Source organism: Megalobrama amblycephala, linkage group LG22 (genome assembly GCF_018812025.1).
Source record: "Megalobrama amblycephala isolate DHTTF-2021 linkage group LG22, ASM1881202v1, whole genome shotgun sequence".
Taxonomy (NCBI): Eukaryota; Metazoa; Chordata; class Actinopteri; order Cypriniformes; family Xenocyprididae; genus Megalobrama; species Megalobrama amblycephala.
In genome coordinates, this window is record NC_063065.1 from 10,152,560 (window position 1) to 10,173,265 (window position 20,706).

General features: G+C 36.4%; 1 protein-coding gene across 1 annotated transcript in view; it reads right to left on the reverse strand.

Moving 5' to 3' along the window:
- Nucleotides 1–18,679, reverse strand: part of oxsr1b (oxidative stress responsive kinase 1b) — a 63,723-nt gene extending 45,044 nt beyond the window's left edge. Inside the window, exons 1-2 of the mRNA XM_048174425.1 lie at nucleotides 18,359–18,679; nucleotides 2,781–2,893 (exon numbers count right to left, since the gene is read on the reverse strand). Coding sequence (XP_048030382.1) covers nucleotides 2,781–2,893; nucleotides 18,359–18,428 — 183 coding nt within the window. The 5' untranslated portion in view covers nucleotides 18,429–18,679. The remainder of the gene's footprint in view (nucleotides 1–2,780; nucleotides 2,894–18,358) is intronic.
- Nucleotides 18,680–20,706: the final 2,027 nt, after the last annotated feature.

The following is a 20,706-nucleotide window of genomic DNA, read 5'->3' on the forward strand; positions in this document are numbered from 1 at the left end:
CAGCAAATCACCATATAACCCCCTTAAATCGCATGCTCCCTGCCACACGAGCTGTCGACTATATTACAGCGCATTTACAAAGTTCACACAGCTAATATAACCCTCAAATGGATCTTTACAAGATGTTCGTCATGCATGCTGCATGCATGCTTCGAATTATGTGAGTAAAGTATTTATTTGGATGTTAAAGTTTTATTCTGAGTGAATTTGAGGCTGTCCTCCGTGGCTAACGGCTAATGCTACACTGTTGGAGAGATTTATAAAGAATGAAGTTGTGTTTATGAATTATACAGACTGCAAGTGTTTAAAAATGAAAATAACGACGGCTCTTGTCTCCGTGAATACAGTAAGAAACGATGGTAACTTTAACCTCATTTAACAGTACATTAGCAACATGCTAATGAAACATTTAGAAAGACAGTTTACAAATATCAGTAAAAATATCATGCTATCATGGATTATGTCAGTTATTATTGCTCCATCTGCCATTTTTCGCTATTGTTCTTGCTTACCTAGTCTGATGATTCGGCTGTGTGCAGATCCAGACGTTAATACTGGCTGCCCTTGTGTAATCCCTTTCATAATGTTGGGAACATGGGCTGGCATTATGCAAATATTGGGGCGTTAAAATATTTACTGTATTTTTGATCAAATAAATGCAGCCTTGGTGAGCATAAGAGACTTCTTTCAAAAACAGTAGTGTACTTGCATATTAACTTTTATTTAAATTTAGGATAAAAATGTAACCTAATCCATGAATTTAGAATATTTTTAAAATATTATTAAAAATAAAATGTAGTATATATAATACTTTTACAATTTGGTGTCCCCTGAAGTGCTGGACACCAAATCTGAACGCAATATCAACAGAGGGGATCCATTTCATGTTGTTAATTCTATGCTTATGTTAATACATGTAGCCTATATAATACACATTAGGGCTGGGCATTGACAAATTTCATGATTCTATACAATTGACCCTTCGCAAAGACCCGCCCCCCTTAGTTACTGTTGCTTTGTCACGCCACACGCAGTGTAAAATATATCACAGAGCAAAGATGACACTGACAACACGTCGACAGACAAGACAAAGCAGGTTACTTATGATATTAAACAAAGTCCCAGCTTTCAAACTGTGTAGTTTTTTAAGAAATTCGAACAATAAAAAATGTTTTGTGGCTCTTAATGTGTCATGACAGATCGCTGTAGTGCCTCAGCTCAAGCAGCTTGTGAACCGATCATCTCTTCTTACTAGTTAATTTATAGCATCAAATAAACATGAATGAACATGAGAAGAAATGTTGTTTCAAACGCGGAAATACGTTAATACACACCATTTTTCAAGTTTAAGTCCACCGAGGTTAATCTTTTAACTCCTGACTGCTTTGTCGGACAAAATGGCGGATTCTGCGTTCTGATTGGTTAGATCGCTTGTCAATCAAACTCCCTGCGAAGGGTCGATTACGATACAGATTTCTCTGAGTTGTACTGTATCTTTTTTAACATACCTTCTGATGTTCATTCATGTTTATTTTGTGCTGTATCTAGTAGTAAAGCAGAAGGGATGATCAGTTCACATGCCGCTTGAACTGAGTGCTACAACGATCTGTCATGTCACATTAAAGAGGTATTTATTGTTTTAATTTCTTAATAAAATTGACAGAATATGAAAGCTGAGACTTCATTTCATATCAGAAGGAACAAAGCACAAAGCTTGCGATTTATTGGATGGGAGGCGCGCTGTAAAGCTTTGTTCATTCATCAACTGAAAACAGCATAGACTGGAAGATCGATTCTTGGGATTTAAAGAATCAATATCAGTTCTTCAAAATGACAATCGATTAAGAAATCAATATTTTTAACTCAGCCCTAATACACATATTGTCGCTGTTGGGCGGAAATCTTGTATCTCCAAAAATGCTACTTTTCAGGAAATGGAAAAAACACTGTTTTTTTTAAATAATTAAACACACTGTCAAAGTTGATATTGTGGTTTTATATGTGGTAAGCCACTTGCATGTGTCATTATATTATTAACATTTTAACAAAATTTAGCTCAAGTGGAGTTACATACGAGTTGGAGTTACAAGGTTTAATCACAAGCTATTTTTAATACTTTCATTGGTTAGACAATTGCAAAAGCCACAGACAGATGTAAAGAGTGCCCAATAGTAATGATTAATGAAAAAAAAAAAAAAATATGAAATTTGGACCTACAAGCCTACCAAACATTGGTTCAATGGAAATGTTGCATCCCTGGCCAAAAATAGTTGCGGTAGGATGGCATAAATTGGTAAAAATATGTAACACAGAACATCTTCTAAAAATGCACTCAGATCCATTTCATAACTTTAATTTTGGAACTATTTTTCAACCATGACGGGATGTGTCGGTCCAAATGTTTGATGGGAGGATTCTGCCCGACAGCGACAATATGAAAAATCTGTTCCTACTGTCCAAAGACACATACCAAATGTCGATAAGTTGTGTCCAAGCATTACAATCAGTCCTGTATGGTCATTATTCACTGTCAGCTCATAAAAGGTGTTGACATTTATGAGCCATGACTTATTGAGTGATATTTCTCATATGCAGCCTTTAAATGTTGCACAGCTGGGATCATGCCCAACAGGTTTCATACATTTAAGCAGAACATGTGAAGACCCAAAGTCGACATGAAATGGAATTCACAACCAGGTTACTTCCATTCTTGCACTAATATCTTCAAACACAATGAAACATACAAGTGCCATTTAATTATGTGGGAACAAGTTCAATACCAGGAGCTCATCCATGCTTGTCTGACATTTTTCCAGATTGATGCGTTTGATGGCGACCTTCTCCTTCCTGGGCACACAGTAGGCAGCCTGGACCACAGCCGTAGCTCCACTCCCTGAAACACACAAGAATAAGAATGCATGTTAAACTCAGCACATCAGGAGCTGCATGGGACATAAAGTCATGACAGATATATATATATATATATATATATATATATATATATATATATATATATATATATATGTGCAATATACATTGCAATATATATATTATACAAATTTTTTTTTTTTTTTTCCTCCCTGGCAGAACTCTATGTCTAATGTCCACATAAAACAAATATAAATATCAACTTTAATGGGATTATAACAAAGTCTCTTACATTTACAGGACAAAGAAATTATAACAACAAGTTACTATGTCAAGAGGAGGATTAAATAAGAAATCTTACTGCCTAACAATATTTCTGCAAACCAACAATATAATGGCATAAATAATAAAAAATAAGTGGAAGAACTTAGCAAAATTATAAAATAACTAGGGCGGTCAAAATTAAAGTCACAGCTAAATGTGAATTTTATTATAATGGGTTTAAGTGAAGTTTAAGTTCACTTAAATTAAAAGTTGTTATATTTTTAAGCCATATATTAAACGTTAAAATAATTGGAGATTCAATTTGAAAATATCTATTAAAATATAAAAATGTATTACAAATTTGAATGTTAGGTGCGATTAATCTTGATTAAAGAAAAATGTGCGATTGATTAGTTTATTTTTTTTTAATCGACTGACAGCACTAAAATATATATATATATATATATATATATATATATATATATATATATATATATATATATATATATATATATATATATAAATATAAATATTTAAAAAAATATTCAAAACAATTAAATTAATTTAAAACTAATATAATTATATTAATAAAAAATAACAAATTGTTATATTAAAAATGTTATACTTTATTGATGTATGAATGACAAATGTTTATTGTGGAGTCAAAAAGCAGAAATACAATAATGCATATTGGTTATAAACTTTAATTGCTCATTAAAAACATCTATTTCTAGCAATTCCACATACTCCCTGGGAAAGTGTTGGAGAAGAGCTGACAGCTAAATGCTAAATCAAAACATTCCTCTGTCACTGCAGCATTGGACATTTATTCGAGAAGACTATTAAATCCTAACAGACTATAAGTCAAAGGATTTGAGCGCTATACTTGGCTTTCAACTTTACTGCTGAGGTTAATCTCCAGAGTGCTTTAATGAGGTTCTGCTCATGGCAACACAGACTGGCACAAGAGAGAAAGCAGACAAGACACTTCTGGAGACGGTTATCCTTGAGAACGCAAGGTCGTCCTGGTCCACACATCCTCCTGAATACTAGAAGACAAGACTCTACGGGGGCCGAGACCCACATAAATCAGCAAGCACCTATGTTTCCACTGTGAGCTGAATATAAATGACATATTATTGTGCTGGTATGAGGCAGAGGGAATTTTTTAATCATCTTCAATCAACTACTCGAACTCCATATGGCCCTAATAATAACAAAGTCCTCATTGTTTAGCATTTTGATTACACCAGCAGGGCACCGTGGATTAGGGGGAAAAAAGGGAACAAATCTGACAATTCTCATTTTCAATTAAAAACTACTGTGCTGAAATGGTTTGACTAGTTTGTGAACAGCCAAACACATTCATTGGAGAATTTAAACTACAATGATGAGACTGAACTGAAGTAGTATAGCTAAATTGTTACCAAAATGTGCTGACAGCAATCCCATTAATCACACCCTGGCCAATATCATGGCCTCCAGACGGATGTTGGTCCCCAGCACAGCCTTAACAGTGCCAGCTGTGAATACTACAGTTCAACGTTCATCAATCAGAGTCTAGAGCTATATTTGAGACCCTATGCTATACATTAAAGGAGCGCAGGGCACCAGATGGAAAGAAGATTAAGTTGCCTTTGCCAACAGCATGAGTTTAAGTGTAAATTCCTACAGACAAACAAACAAACAATCGGTTGTTAGGGATGATTCAGGAATGACTGCACTAAAGTTGAGCATTTTTTTTAAGTCAGCATGAAACAGAAGTTGCATTAGTCTGTTCTTTCCTATTGTGATGTATGTAAAACAGCTATATATATATATATATATATATATATATATATATATATATATATATATATATATATATATATATATATATATATATATATAAACTATAAAGTCTGCGAATCTAAATATAAATAATAAATTGCATTACATGGTCATTTTTTCTTCAGAAAAAAAACCTAAACTTACTATGGTATCATGCACACTGATGAGCCAAAAGGCCAAAAGTTACAAAGTGCAAGTTTTTGAAAAGAATACGGTTATCATATCCAAGTAAACAACAAAAACGAGGATCTGTGAAAACGGTGACACTGTAGTGAGAAATCGAGTCCCCCCAGGAATCGGGTCTCCTTTAGGACCCTGAGTGATCCCATTGGTTCAAAAGACTATTAATGGGTAGTATTTTTAGCACCCGATTAAATTCCTGCAAAATCACGTTGATTTATATATTTTAAAATGCGTTATAATGACCATTAATGTCTTTTAAATTACATGGTTTATATACTACTATATATAACTAAAGCTATAGGTTGTGAAATCAAGCATTTCTTGTTCTTTCTGTTTTTTAGTTAGCTTATGTACTAGCATAACATACATCTATCCAATTAGCTGCTAGCTTAGCTTATATTATATTAGGCATGTTTTTTAAACTTCAAATTAATGATGTTTGTGTGTACTTAGCATGAAAAATAATTAAATATTTATAATAGTATTATATACTATACCACATTGCTATTATTGTGTACAATTAATATTTAATTACTTTTACAGAACATAGTGTGTTGCAACAATCCTTATCCTTATAAAAAAAAAAAAAAACATTTTTTGGAATGGTTGTGTTTCCAGTTCGTTTTATTTTGCAATATATAGCCTAGGCAAGTACTGACCTGGTATGCATAATACAATGTTTTCAAGGATCTGTGTGAACAGGGATCTTTTTGACAGCGTTGTCATCTACACAAAGAAAAAACCTTTCCTTTTTTTTTTTACATCATTGTTGTGTAAACGTACCCTAAGGTCTGGGTAAATTAGATGGTAAGCAAACAATTTCCTCTAATCAATGTGTTAGATGCAGTAGAAATGGGCAGGAGTTACTTTGACAAGGGCCAAACTGTTATGGCAAGGTGACTGGGTCACAGTATCTCTGATCAAGGCTTGTGGGTTGCTCCCGGTCAGGTAACGAAGGCTATCCTGTTTGATCCAAGCCAACAGAAAGGTCTATTGTGGCACTGCACAACTCACAAAATTTTAATGATGGTTATGGGAGGAATGTGTCACAACAGACAGTGTATCGCACTTTGCTACAAATGGGGGTGCGTTCCCACCTTCGAGTGTGGGAACTGGACCTTGGAGCAGTGGAAAAAGGTCGCCTGTTTCGATGAGTCCCGTTTTCTTTTACATCATGTAGATGGCCATGTGGGGAAGTGATGGTACCAGGATGTCCCACTGTGGGACGACGACAACCTGGTGGAGGAAGTGTGATGCTTCAGGCAATGTTCTGCTGGGAAACCCTGGACCCCCACCCACCTAAACATTGCTGCAGACCAGGTACACCTCTTCATGACAATGGTGTTTCCTGATGGAAGTGGCTTCATTCAATGGGATAATATCTCCTGAAACTCTGCAGATATTGTTCAGGTATAGTTTGAGGAACATGATGAAGAGTTCAAGGTGTTGCCCTGGCCTCCATATTCCCCAGATCTCAATCTAATTGAGCATCTGTGGGATGTGCTGGACCAACAAACAAGTTCGATCCATGGCAGCTCCACCTCGCAACCTACAGGACTTGAAGGATCTGCTGCTAACGTCTTGGTGCCAGATACCACATCACACCTTCAGGAGTCTTGTAGAGTCCATGCCTCAGTGGATCAGCGCTGTTTTGGCAGCACGTGAAGGACCAACAGCATATTAGGCAGGTGGTCATAATGTTTTGGCTCACTGGAGTATCCTACTGTTTAAAATTAAGTTTTCTAAAGTTTTTTCTTTGTTTAAATAAGAAATGCTTTTATCAAAATTAACAGTAAAGACATTTATAATGTTATAAAAGCTGTTCTTTTGAACTCATAGAAAAGAGAAAACGATCAAATATATGCAGTCTTGGTGAGCATAAGAGACTTCTTTCAAAGACATTTAAAAAAATCATACTAAACACCAAATTTTTGAATGGCTAGTGTATATTAAATGTTTGATATACTCTTGTTTTACCGCTCTCTAACTGTTAATGCTTCTTAACTTCCTTCTGTCTCCAATAAACGCGTCAAATATCTCACACAGAAGGAAGTAATAAAACTGCAAAAGCAGCCTAGCAACCCAATAACAAATATAATAAAGTCATGATACTTCATTATATAAACATAATAAAGAATTGAAAACAACCTGTGAATATGGTCAGTTATTAGACGCTAATAATGCAGGTGTGTTGGGTGCAATAAAGTGGTGTTATGTTAGTGTTCTAAAGTTCTCGATCACAGACTCGTCTATTGATTGAATTGAAAATACTGCAGAAGAAGAGTTTCTGTGTACATCTGCACCACAGCAACAGGATTTTATGGAGGCCTGTTGCTGCTTTCTGAATCGAATGATTCAATATTACGTTACCAGGTTACAGCCTTACAAAAATTAAATGAAAAACCACCAGCTGATGTTGTGTGGTTTCTTCCCTAATTATCCTCAGAAAAAAGGATATATGTCTGGTTTTAATCAAGGATTTCGATTCATTCCGTTAGACAAACGTTTAAATGAGCAGACCGTGATCTGACCACACATGCCTGGAGACTGAGAAATACTTAATGTATCTGATCCGAGGTTTATTCAAATCTGAATAATGATTCATTTCTTCCGCCTCCCTACTTGATGTCCCTCATTAGAGAGGATGTTAACTTCATGAGAGAGTTTATGAGGAGATAAAGGTTAACAGCCTTCAATTTCTTTCCAGTATCATGAATTAACAAGCTACTTTGAATTCAAAGCCACTTGTCAAGAAACAGGTTCATTTCGACACACCAAGTGTTACAAGCGAAGAGGGAATTATTTTATTCAGAACAAATAAATGGTCTAAAGAGGAGTACGAGACTTGATTTAAGAAGGTAAATTTTGGAAGAAACAAGTATTGAGCCTTTATTTGTGTCAAAATCAATCGGTCATAAAAGGACAAAGTGTGGAATTTGACTTCTTTGTGGTGTATGGCCCAAAAGACCAGCATCTGAAATAGGCTGAGGTCCCCGGAGCGGTGTGAATGTGTTCCTTCATGCATAGTTCTCTGTTTGTGCTACCTTGAGCCAGCCTGTTCTCTCACATCAGGAGCCCTTTATTACATTTCCTGGGCTTGCATTCCTCACACTATTCTGGGCCGAACTGAGACATGTCACACTTAGGGAGCTTCATACTAGAGAAAAGCTCTGACGGAGCACTTGATGCACAGGAATGCGTACGATTCACTTTGAGGGCGAATTGGATTTCAGAAAGTACAACTGGACAATTGGTGGAGTGCGTAGCAGAAAAAGACCATGAACATGAATTTTGCAAAACCTTGCAATTTCAAAATAACAGCAATGATAGCAAAACATGTCTTAAAGCATGACCGGTGTAGTCCGATTCCTGAACAAATAACTCACATGAACCGGTTCTATTTAATGAATCAAAAACATACAACACAACTGGTGTAAACTGATTCAGAAACAAATGACTCATATGAACTGAATTCAAAGCTTACAGCATAACCTGTGCAGTCCAGTTGATGAAGATGAAGTGAACCAAAAACACACACTGCAAGCAGTGTAGTCTGATTGATAAAGAAAGTGACTCATATGAACTAGGGCTGGGCGATATATCGCATGCGATTGTCATGCGCATTTCGTCAGTAAAGCCGGTTCCCTGATTACCGCTAAATCGCCATCACCTGATTTCAAATGGAGCGGCATTTAATAGACAGAGCAGTAGTTCACTGACAAGCCACGCAATATCGCGTTCATATCGCAGATGAATCGCCTTCGATATTGAACGCGATATTGCGTGGCTTATCAGTGAACTACAGCTCTGTTTATTAAATGCCGCTCCATTTGAAAGCAGGTGATGGCGATTTAGTGGTAATCAGGGAACCGGCTTTACTGACGAAATGCGCATGACAATCGCATGCGATATATCACCCAGCCCTAATATGAACTGGTTCTTTTTAGTGAATCAAAAACATACAGCACAACCTGTGTAGTCCGAATTATGTCATACAGACTGGCGCTGTGTCCGAAATCGAATACTTCCTTTCTGTATAGTATGCGAAAACAGTACGCTGAAAAGTCCCCGAATTACCTACTACTTCCGGCGAGATTCTGAAGTCCGCATTTGATGGACACTGTACTATCCCACGAGGTCGCGGAAGAAGATTTATGAATGGATGTAAAGCGACGCAACTGACACTGGTAGGTACTTTGATGTCATACACCGATTGGTCTGTGCAGCGCCGCTTCAAGTCGAACACACCTAATGACTCACATGATCTGACAAGAGAAAAAGAATGTCCAACTGCATGCGTTTTGGTCGATCGGATCACAAGTGGACGAGCTAAATACAGGTGTAAACAGGGTGTAAAATCTTTTCAGCTTGTCCACTTTTGACCACTTCTAGAGGTAGTTGAAAATGCGTTAGACCGGACTGCATTCGTGGTGTGGACGCTCATGTGGTTGAAAGTGTTCAACTTGTTACCATGCCATCATTTTATGCAGGACTGCTTCACAAATGAGGGTCAATTCAACGGTGGATTTGCACAAAAGATTAACATGACAGCACATGCTAGTCGATGAGTTGAATCAACTCCACAGCAACTACATAAATTTATCCACTAACCATTCAGAAAAAGGTCCAGTTGCATTCTAAAGTTGTAACTTCTTCCTGAGTCTCTCCATCAGTGTCCGACTCCGGTATGAACAATGTAAGGCTGAACACCATTACTGACAATCGTCATTTTGGCTGCTTGAGATTCTCCAGCTTTGTTGTTGTTGAGCAACCAAAGCAGAGCGCTAGCTGTTAAAGCTCCACCCTCTTTTGGAAAGCAGGCCAAATTGCTCATACCCAAATAGGGGCAAATTTGACAAGCTATAATAAATTATCTGTGGGGTATTTTGAGCAGAAACTTCACAGACACATTCTGAGACTTATATTACATCTTGTAAAAGGGGCATTATTGGTCCCCTTTAAAGGCAAAAAATGTACTAAGCACAATGTTCTCTAAACATTTCAGTTTTCTAACATGCCATTACATTACCATGTTCAGCGCAGTCTCGCGGCTGTCAGAGCATAAACAAAAGCTGCTGCTCTCTGTATGTTTTCCCGTTGTCTCCGGTCGCGTTTATATGAAAATTGCGCAAGCTTATTTCACTTATTTTAAAAGTTCTGAAAAAGCCCATACATTTACCTGCCCATAGGCCCTCCCCTTGAAGAAATCAGGACAGAAGTGGTCGAAAGTGGACAAAAGAGAAGGATTAAAACTTCAGGTGTAGATGGTTACATATCTCTCTCGTCCACTTGTGATCCGATCGACCAAAACACATCTTAATATCAGGTGTAAACAGGGCCTTACAGTCTCAGACTGTCCAACAGCAGCAATCAAACATTTCCAGTCTAGAACAGTGAAGGACTGTGGAACCTGAGAAGAACAGAGCGTGGGTCTGACTCCATCCGAGGAGACTCTGTGCTCTCTGAGGTGGAAAAAACAGCTAGGATCAGTGAAATAACAAGACTCCAATTCCCCTGGGAAGATACCAACACAATGGTTCAGCTGAGTGTGCTCCAAACTCACACTCACACACTGTGAACTTTCCAATGGAGAGTGGAATAACAGAAGTACCCGAGAAATCCTCCTGGACTATATGGTTTAATACGTTTGGATCCAGTTAAAACAACTCTTTGTCTGTGATCAATAGTAACAGGGTTGAAGAAAATTAGACAAACCCATCCTTGGCTGGAAGACAAAAGGAAACGTTGACTAATATCAACTTCATTCAAAAAGTCACGCTTTTAAATGGAAAGAACATGTGCCTTCAGCTTCAATTCTATGAAACGAAAGCTGCTCACAAGTTCTCAGGATTGCAATGGGAGGTCAAACACACTGCATAACATACTGCAGATGTTGACAGCCTAAAAGTGGATGGAAAACACACATATATCATTACACTGCAATTAAGTTTTAGAAAATTATGATAACTGAATCTGGCTAAATATTTTCTGCTCATAATCTGATGAATGCCCAGTAATTGCTGGACTTTGACAACATATTTTTAATTCATTTATTAGAAAATTATGAAGGCAAACATGTCAAACATGTAATTTTCAATGATAATTTCAATAAAATATTAGGAATAGAGCTGCATAATTCAGGATAAATTGACAGTCATGATTTTTTTTGTTTCAAATAGAAAACATGTAATAACATGTAATTTACTAGAGGTTCTGACAAAATGTTAAACGCTGCAGTCTATTTTAAAAAGTTTCATTAACATGAAGGAATTTAAAAAATTTGGTTTGAATGAATGATTCAATGACACTCATAAATACTTCACTTGTTTCATTGCGCTTCCAGGTTCTATGTCAGAACGGCGGCTCAGTATTAGCCGGCTCCTGCGTCAGCATCACACACATGTGTCGTGGTGCTCATGTGAACAGCGTCGGAGACTGACACGGAAGAGTAGAAATTGCTGAAGTCGTTTTTTTTTTTTTTCCGCAAAAAAATATTCTCGTCACTTCATAACATAGTAGTCACATGAACTATTTTAACAACGTCTTAACTACCTTTCTGGGCCTTGAAAGTGGTAGTTGCATTGCTGTCTATGGAGGGACAGAGAGCTCTAGGATTTCATCAAAAATAACTTAAAGGTGCTTAAAGATGTAATAACTTAAAGATATAGTAATATTACCTCGGCATAATTACCTCGGCATAGTTAAATAACAAGAGTTCAGTACATGGAAAAGACATACAGTGAGTCTCAAACTCCATTGTTTCCTCCTTCTTATATAAATCTCATTTGTTTAAAAGACCTCCGAAGAACAGGCGAATCTCAACATAACACCGACTGTTACGTAACAGTCAGGGTGTACGCCCCCAATATTTGCATATGCCAGCCCATGATCGAGGCATTAGACAGGGGCAGCCAGTATTAACGTCTGGATCTGTGCACAGCCGAATCATCAGACTAAGTAAGCAAGCAAGGACAACAGCGAAAAATGGCAGATGGAGCGATAATAACTGGCATGATTCATGATATCATGATATTTTTATTTGTAAATTGTCTTTCTAAATGTTTCATTAGCATGTTGCTAATGTACTGTTAAATGTGGTTAAAGTTACCATCGTTTCTTACTGTACTTACTTACTTCACGGAGACAAGAGCCGTCGCTATTTTCATTTTTAAACACTTGCAGTCTGTATAATTCATAAACACAACTTCATTCTTTATAAATCTCTCCAACAGTGTAGTATTAGCCGTTAGCCACGGAGCACAGCCTCAAACTCATTCAAAATCAAATGTAAACATCAAAATAAACTACTGTACTTACGCGATTAGACATGCTGCAAGACGAACACTTTGTAAAGATCCATTTTGAGGGTTATATTAGCTGTTTGAACTTTTTTATGTTGTTTAAGGCAAGCGCGAGGTCTTTGGGCATGGAGCACGAGAATTAAAGGGCCACACACCCTGAATCGGCTCATTTCTAATTATGCCCCAAAACAGGCAGTTAAGAAAATGAATTTAAAAAAAATCTATGGGGTATTTTGAGCTGAAACTTCACAGACACATTCAGGGGACACCTTAGACTTATATTACATGTTTTAAAAAAAAGTTCTAGGGCACCTTTAATGTATGTGTTTTTTTTCCCATTTTATCATCTGCCAAGAAAAAGATCTGATGGCTTACAAACTATTTGAGGTTTCATTCATGTCCACAGAACAATGGTGGAGGATGATTTATGCACTGAACATTAACATTTACGGTTATGGGTGTGTTCAGATCTCTAACCTCGAGTATGAGCAATAGTAGATGCTTTGCTTAGCAAGCACCATTAATAATTACAAGGTGGCTGATGAAAACAAAGTGCTTATTTTATTTCAAATATAGTCATTTATTTTTTTAGTGCATTTCTCTAAGTCTAAACCAACTGAAGCAATACTTAGAATACAAGAATACAGGGCCTTCATAAAAGCTGCTCGGGTCAGCAACTACAGCTTCCAGCTGGGCTCAACACCACTGACCAGTTTACACAAGGATTCAGATACACAGAAATGCTTAGCACCATAAAATGAGCCCAATGAAGTGACAGAAGATCAACCAGCTCCTTTATTAGTCTATGTTTATCAAGCCTACAAAGCAAGACTTTCATGATTCAAGAGATTTAAGATCAAAGATTAGTGCACTGCAATTAATTTTTTAACGAAAGACAGAAACTTTTCATTTAGCCGAAAACTGAAATTCAAATGTAACCTATTTAATCATCAACACTCAAAAAAAAACTGCAATTTCTATCTATCTATCTATCTATCTATCTATCTATCTATCTATCTATCTATCTATCTATCTATCCATCCATCCATCCATCCATCCATCCATCCATCCATCCATCCATCCATCCATCGTATGATTTTACCCCAAAACTTAACATATCTTGCACAACAGTAACTGAAAATTCAGGATGATGCCTAGATTCCAGTTGTTTCTGTGAATCCATTTCCTTCTCTAGATAGCTTCAGTTTCTTGTTGCATCTATTTGTACAGTCATTGCACAGCTCGTTCTCATTTTTGATGTGTTTTTTGTGCATTTTCGCAGCATTCAAGCTGAACACTAATGCTGCCACTCAATCTTTTTGCCTCCCAGTGGGTGTAAACGCAGTGACTCCCGCCTACTGTGATGTCATGTGCATGGTGCATACCCTCTATCAGGGATGCAAACAGGTAAAGGGAAAAAAGGTGGGAACATTGCATGTGGTGGGGGCAGCTCCGCATGGATTTAAAAAAAAAAGATATTCACTTTACATGCTTCATTTGTAGTTACTTTAAGTTTTTTTTTATTACTTTTTATTACCTTATATGTCCAAAACTGTATTTTTAACATTTTACCAAAATCAAAATTGAATACATTTGGTCAAAATCTCATGTTATAAAAGTGCTATGCAGGCTATTTATGAGAATATTGGCTGATTGGATTGCAATACTGAGCTGAACTGCAAACTGTTTGCCCTCTGTCTCTTCACCATTCCCACACCTCAAACCTCACATACATAAAATATTACCCTTTACAGACATAGTTTTAAAAGAGTAAAGGAAGCACTGTACAGTACTTTCTGAAACAACCAGTTCTAAAAACACTTTCTCATTGGATCTATGCAAATCCCATAGGTGATCTATTTTGATCTCAAAAAGGTGAGTTGTCACTGAAAGGTGAGGAGTTTGCATCTATGCTCTATATATCAGAAATAATGCTTAGTGAAGTTTTGTTCATGCATCAGCTGAAAACAGCATGGATTAAAAGACTTTGATTTTGGGATTTAAGAATCAATTCATCAAAATGAAGATTGAATAAAATCGAGAAATCAATATTGTCAACCCAGCCCTAGACACAGCTGACATGTTTACCTGTTGTAGCTTATCCGCGCTGTTTGCACAAAATAGTAACTGACACAATCAAAATGGCCATTTGAGAAGCGCTAACAAAGACGGTGCTCTCATATTAGGGGAGAAAGTGCAAAGCGCAACAGCAGAATAAGTCCCGCTTTCTAAATAAAAGAGCCAATCAATTTGGTAAAGTCATTGCATCACTCTAGCTGCCTTTAAGAGCTCCGGTTGCTATAGAAACAGTCAATGTTCTGAGACGCACGCTTATGACTGCACATGCACATTGGCTGGTCCTGCCTGAAAAATGCAGTTTTTTTGCAGACTGCAGACTTGCCTTAACAGGACTTTGTCACTTATTAAACATCGCTGTTTCGATTATTTTGGTCCTGGGACACCTGGGATTGAGTTTAAAGACAGAATAGTAACAGAAACTGTGATTAAAGTATAGTATGATTACAACAAGACACTGTAGCTTGAGAAGTCCAAGCTTAAAATCGAAGGACAGAAGGACTACAAATCAAGCTCACCTCTAGCATGAACTCCTGTTTTGGCATGTCACGTCACATGCCAGGTTACAACAAAGAAGCAATTCTGAAGGTGCATGCTAGAGGGCACAACATATCCTCACAGGGAGACATACAGAGTGTGTTTCCAGGAATTTGAGGATAACTAAATCTTTTGGGAAAACTGCAGCTTACAGAAACAAACCCGAAGCTTTGAAGTCTATATCGGTGCACTTCGAAAAAAAAAAAAAAAGCTTTAAAAAGAAAGAGGACTTATTAAAAGACAAGTCCAGACTAAGGATATGTTTAACTGAAGCTGAGATATCAAAGTAATTTTTGTGTATTCAACCATGCAAAAGCATGAAAGATGATATATTTCTCCTCTACAAGTTGAAATGTTCAAGGTGTGGGGTACTTTAAATGCTGATGAGTCAAAAGAAGAGGCACAGTAGAAAAAAAGGCAACAGTAAAGACAGGTTTGACCAGTCTTTCACTGTCTCTCACACACACTGTTAAGAGACTAGTCACAGGCCCAAATGCGCAGTAAGTTTAAAGGAAAAACTCTTCAAATTGTTGTACATTTGGGTCATTATCAAGTATATCATATTATACCACCTAATGTTCACAGTCACCTTCAATCAAAGTGTTTTACAAAATGATCTTATAAAAAAAATAAAATAAAAAAAATAAATATATATATATATATATTATTTCAAAAACATCGTTTTTTTCTTTTAATATTCATTATTAAAGGCACAATGTATTTTTTTCCCGCTAGAGGTAAGGTCGCTTATTCATAACAAAGCAAAACTTGATTTCCTGGAATCATGTCTACAGCCAGTGGAAAAGAATCCAACGGGACTTGGGCAAAAATCATATTCATGAGCTAATGTATTAAAAATGTATTAACATTACTGTAATATGAAGCAGGGTGTGGCTGAAAGCCGTTGGAGCTGAACAAGGCCGCTGGAGCGATTGCTAATGAGAGACGAGCGCGCATAGCGAGCGCGATGGCTAGACTTGAGCAGTGGAGCTTTTATTATGCCGCAAACGACCACTTCCGCTTCTTCCGGTCATGAGTATTTGGGGTAACGTATCGCTGTTTTATCAAATTAGATACATTTTTGTGTTTAAAGTTGTTATGATGCTAGTTTGTGCGTTCACAGATTGTTATTAGGCATGGTAAAAACATGGTACTAACGGTTAATCAAAAAAGAGAATTTAAACAATACGACTGTGTTGAGCTATATAACAGTGATTCGTTTTCTGTCAATGAATGCATCCAAAACAGTTGCTCACCCGACTAATAAAACACATAATATATTAAAGCGTCTTTGGCGTTTCCATGGTTTCTACAAAAATAAAACCGGAAATCGAGGGTAACGCAGTTATGATGTCATTGATAGGCGATGCCGTGTCCTGGTTAAAATTGCTTATTTCTCTGGATTTAAACATTCCTGGAAACATTTGGGATAATGTAAGTAAGTACACAAGTCAACAAAATATATAACATTGTTCTAGTGGTTTTTGGATATTTTAATCCAAAAATCTTACATACTGTGAACTAAATTAATGTTTAAAAAAATATGAAGATTAACAAGACAAAATGTCAAAACATCGGTTTCCAGAAAAGGGCAAGCAAATACAAAAATCAATATAGATCAATATTTTACTCATTTGCTGTGATGCAATTAATGTGTGCATATTATAATCCGTTTTTGTATTTTTAAAACATGAAACTATATTAGAGCATGACAGCAATTTAATACAAAAAAGTGTTAAAAGTTTGAACTGCATTATGAGCAAGAGCTTTACAGCTTTGAAAACTAGTAAAACCTTTTCAAAACATGGAACATGCAAAAAGATCCCTTTGGGGTCTAAAGCCCTGGAAAGAAGTATATCAGGTATCAGATGACTCTTCCAGCACTCGTGTGACTGTGCAAAGAGCTAATCTCAAGCTAAAACCCTGCGATGTAACAAGATTAAATCAACCAGTAACCAAAACAATACAGACAATAAAGTGCTCAGAAAATGAAGAGCATAATACACATGGAAGAAGATCATGCCTAGAAAGCAGATTTGGAGTGCAGATATACTGACAGGCTGTAAAAGTCGCTCGCTGGCCAGAGTCATGGATCATCAAAAAGAATTACAGCTTATGACAGTGTCTTTATGGCCACACGACAAGGGGGTGATGGAAACTGTTAAGCCACATATGGTGCACTTATTACAGAACAAGACCCTCTGGAGAAACCTACTGTTAAACATCTTGTTCAATGCAGTCCCCAGACCAAACCACCAGGATACACAGAATTATTTGTTCACTAACTGAATAAAAAGGTCACCAAAACGCTATCTAGTATATAAATAAATAGCACAAGACACTTATTTATTACTGTCACTGATGTAAATATGGAGCGATGACCCATGAATGAGTTTCGTATAGGCTCTGCGCGCGCACTATGTGCTGGATATTCTCTGTGGGTTTGAGACCTACAATGAAAAGACGGTTCTCACCGGTCTGACATATGACTCGGTTCTAAATTAAGCAGACTATGTTAACTCTTAGAAATGTTTCAACAGTCATCTCTGTAAACAAACGTTGTCAGTAAACAGTTTTTATCCAAACGTAAAAGTGGGCGGTACCTTCATAATAGATTGCACAATGCTGCAACCAATAGGTACACTACAAAATATTGAGAATATTAGAGAAGGGAAAAAGGCCATGAAAAGGGTGCCATTACTGAAGGAGCGTTAGTGCACGTGTTCGGGCTTATCAGCAGAATGAGGCGTTGTCGCGTGCAGAATACTTTAGCTGTTTGGCACACGTCTTCAAAATACTACCATGCAAACTCTGTCAATGGGCTATTCACATGAGTGCCATTAAACTTCATCATCTACACTGTTTGCATTTCAGTAAGGTGGTAAATGGTTAAAAATGCTCAGAGAGAGAGAGAGAGAGAGAGAGAGAGAGAGAGAGAGAGAGAGAGAGAGAGAGAGAGAGGTTGAACTTGGCATACGTGACAGGCTTGACAACTGAAGTGGAGGTTATGAGTCTTTTGCAGACACCTACTTTAACTTAATAGCTTTTAACTCAAGCTAAGACTTTTTGAGAGTTGAAATTCAATGGCATGTGCTCATAACAAGAGCTAATTAGTTTAAAAACCCAAACCCTGGTTCTAATACATCATTTTAAGCTCCATATTTACAAAACCGCCAACCTACTGTACACTGAACAACAACACGCACAACTCACTTCCACGCAACGTTTGTAGCAAAATAACTTATTTCTAGCACACAAGGTCATGTATTCACCGGCTATCATATAAGGTACACACTCACCGATCACCTCCTGCAGCTCATAGTCATCCTTGTTGATGGACCAGGGTTGGGAGCTCAGGTCCTCCGACATGTCTCAGGATTGCGTACCTTTATTTAGATCCTGATGAATCCAAGCACTAGTGTTGGGTGCTTACAGAAAACAACGTTTAAATGTTACTGTAATTCGCAAAGCAGTAGCATTCCAGCTCTTCTCCGCGATTATCTTCAATAGCCTTTCTATCATTCCCAAACTTTGCCACCAGCGCCAAAAGCCCCGCCCACCACATTCCTACACACTGACGGACGCGAAAGGCGGCCATCTTGGGTGTGTCATAATCACACACATTATCTATTATCTCCCTTTAAAATAGATACTGTACATACTAACTGATTACATGCGTTCTGGATAACGTAATCAGATTCCAAAAAATCAAGTATTTGTGTAATTAGATTATAATACGTTTTAAAATCAGACTACAGGCTATTTTAATTGATTAGCCTATATGATTACATATTCTCACAATTGCAGTAAATTATTCATAATTCATTGATTCTCCCTCTTTTGTCTTTTAAATTTTCCTTTCTAAAAAAGTCTTCTGCTTATATCCGTTCAGAATCTCTTCCAGGTTTGTAAAATTACACGCACAGATCAGACACTATGAGCCGATCACTGAAAACTGAGCAAACACAGCATTTGATCACTGGCTCTACAGAAGTCATTTCACTTTTAACAAGTGTGTTCTCGGCATTATCACATTCATTATTATTCGAATGATCACTCATTGAGTATTTTAACCATGTATTACTGTCTTTGGAACACATTAAATTGCACAAATCCATGTCATTTCATATTTACATGCAATGCAAAGATTCCTCAACTCTTTTTTGTCAGCTGAACCTCTGACCTAATATGTTTAGGCTACTTGAAGCCTTTAATAAGTTAGGTCAATAATACAATTAAATCAATAATAGCCTAATACAGGCTAGCTAAATAAAATGAAGTTCACGGTTCTCTGATGTCGGTTAATGGTCACATGACATGCAGGTAAACAAATAAATAACAAATAAAAAAATCATCGTTATTTTAAAATTATTTATTTTAATTTTACATTTTTATGATTTAATTACTTAATACCTTTTCATTAAACTCACGAACCCCAGTCTGGCACACCCTTAATGTAACGCACTTCATGTTGTTGATAACAAACAATGGAATATATTTTGTTTCTCTTCGCATTTTTATATGGTAGGCTACAAGATTATCCTATTCAAGTGTGATAAACGAGTTAGGTCAAAAGTAATCTGAAAGTAGCCTAATCAAAAAATATTACTTAAATGTGTAGCTAATGTATATGAATTACGTAATAACAATTTTTGTCATGTAATCTGGAATCATGCTAATAATTTAGCCTACCATAGCACTGACTGTACATTCCGGCAAAATATCAATAGTTAGGGTATTAGCTAATATTATACTGCAAAAATAATTGTGCTATAGTATTAATACTATATATTATGCTATAGTATTAATAGGCTATTAACAACAAATGTATAACTATGATTTATTTGGTATAAACTATGTATTATAGTTATTTATTGTAGTCATTATCATGGAAAATATTTGAAAGCCAATAAGAATAGTCAAGCAACGTTAATTAGTTTATGAGTCTAGTTCTTTACACAAAATTAATTAGTACAGTACTAATGCAAGAAACACAACCTCCAAAACCTAGTTCAGCACTTTCGGGTCAATCATAGGGTCAATTATTGCAATAATTGTTGAAAAATCATCCATCGTTCCTTAAAACGTTTTATTTTAAATAGTTGTAATAAAATGCATCGTGGCCATATTCTACTGATTATTATACCGCCATCTCGTGGAATAAACAGTACACTACAATGGCCATTCCTCAAAATAGCATTCCTATTAAAGGTAAAGGACTTCCAGAAATAAGTTTATATATATATATATATATATATATATATATATATATATATATATATATATATATATTTTTTTTTTATTATAGCTTGATAATTAATTGTGATAAGAAAATTCACAGAATGCCTAAGAAGATGGAAATAAAGTGTTAAAGTTAGAAGATAATTCAGACCTGAAGATAATTCAGATTTATTTCATACCAAAACAACCATGATTTACTTAATAATAATTTCTGTAAATTCATTTTAGAATGTTAAAGTGAGACAAACCAACTAACAGAACAAAGCATCACAAAATTCATCAAACCTAAACTAATTCGTGTCACTTTTTGGAGGATGATGTCATTAAGCAAAGGGATATTACAAAGAATGGAAAGTGAAATTGAGGACAGGAAACTCCTATGAAATGAGGCTCGATTACAACAACA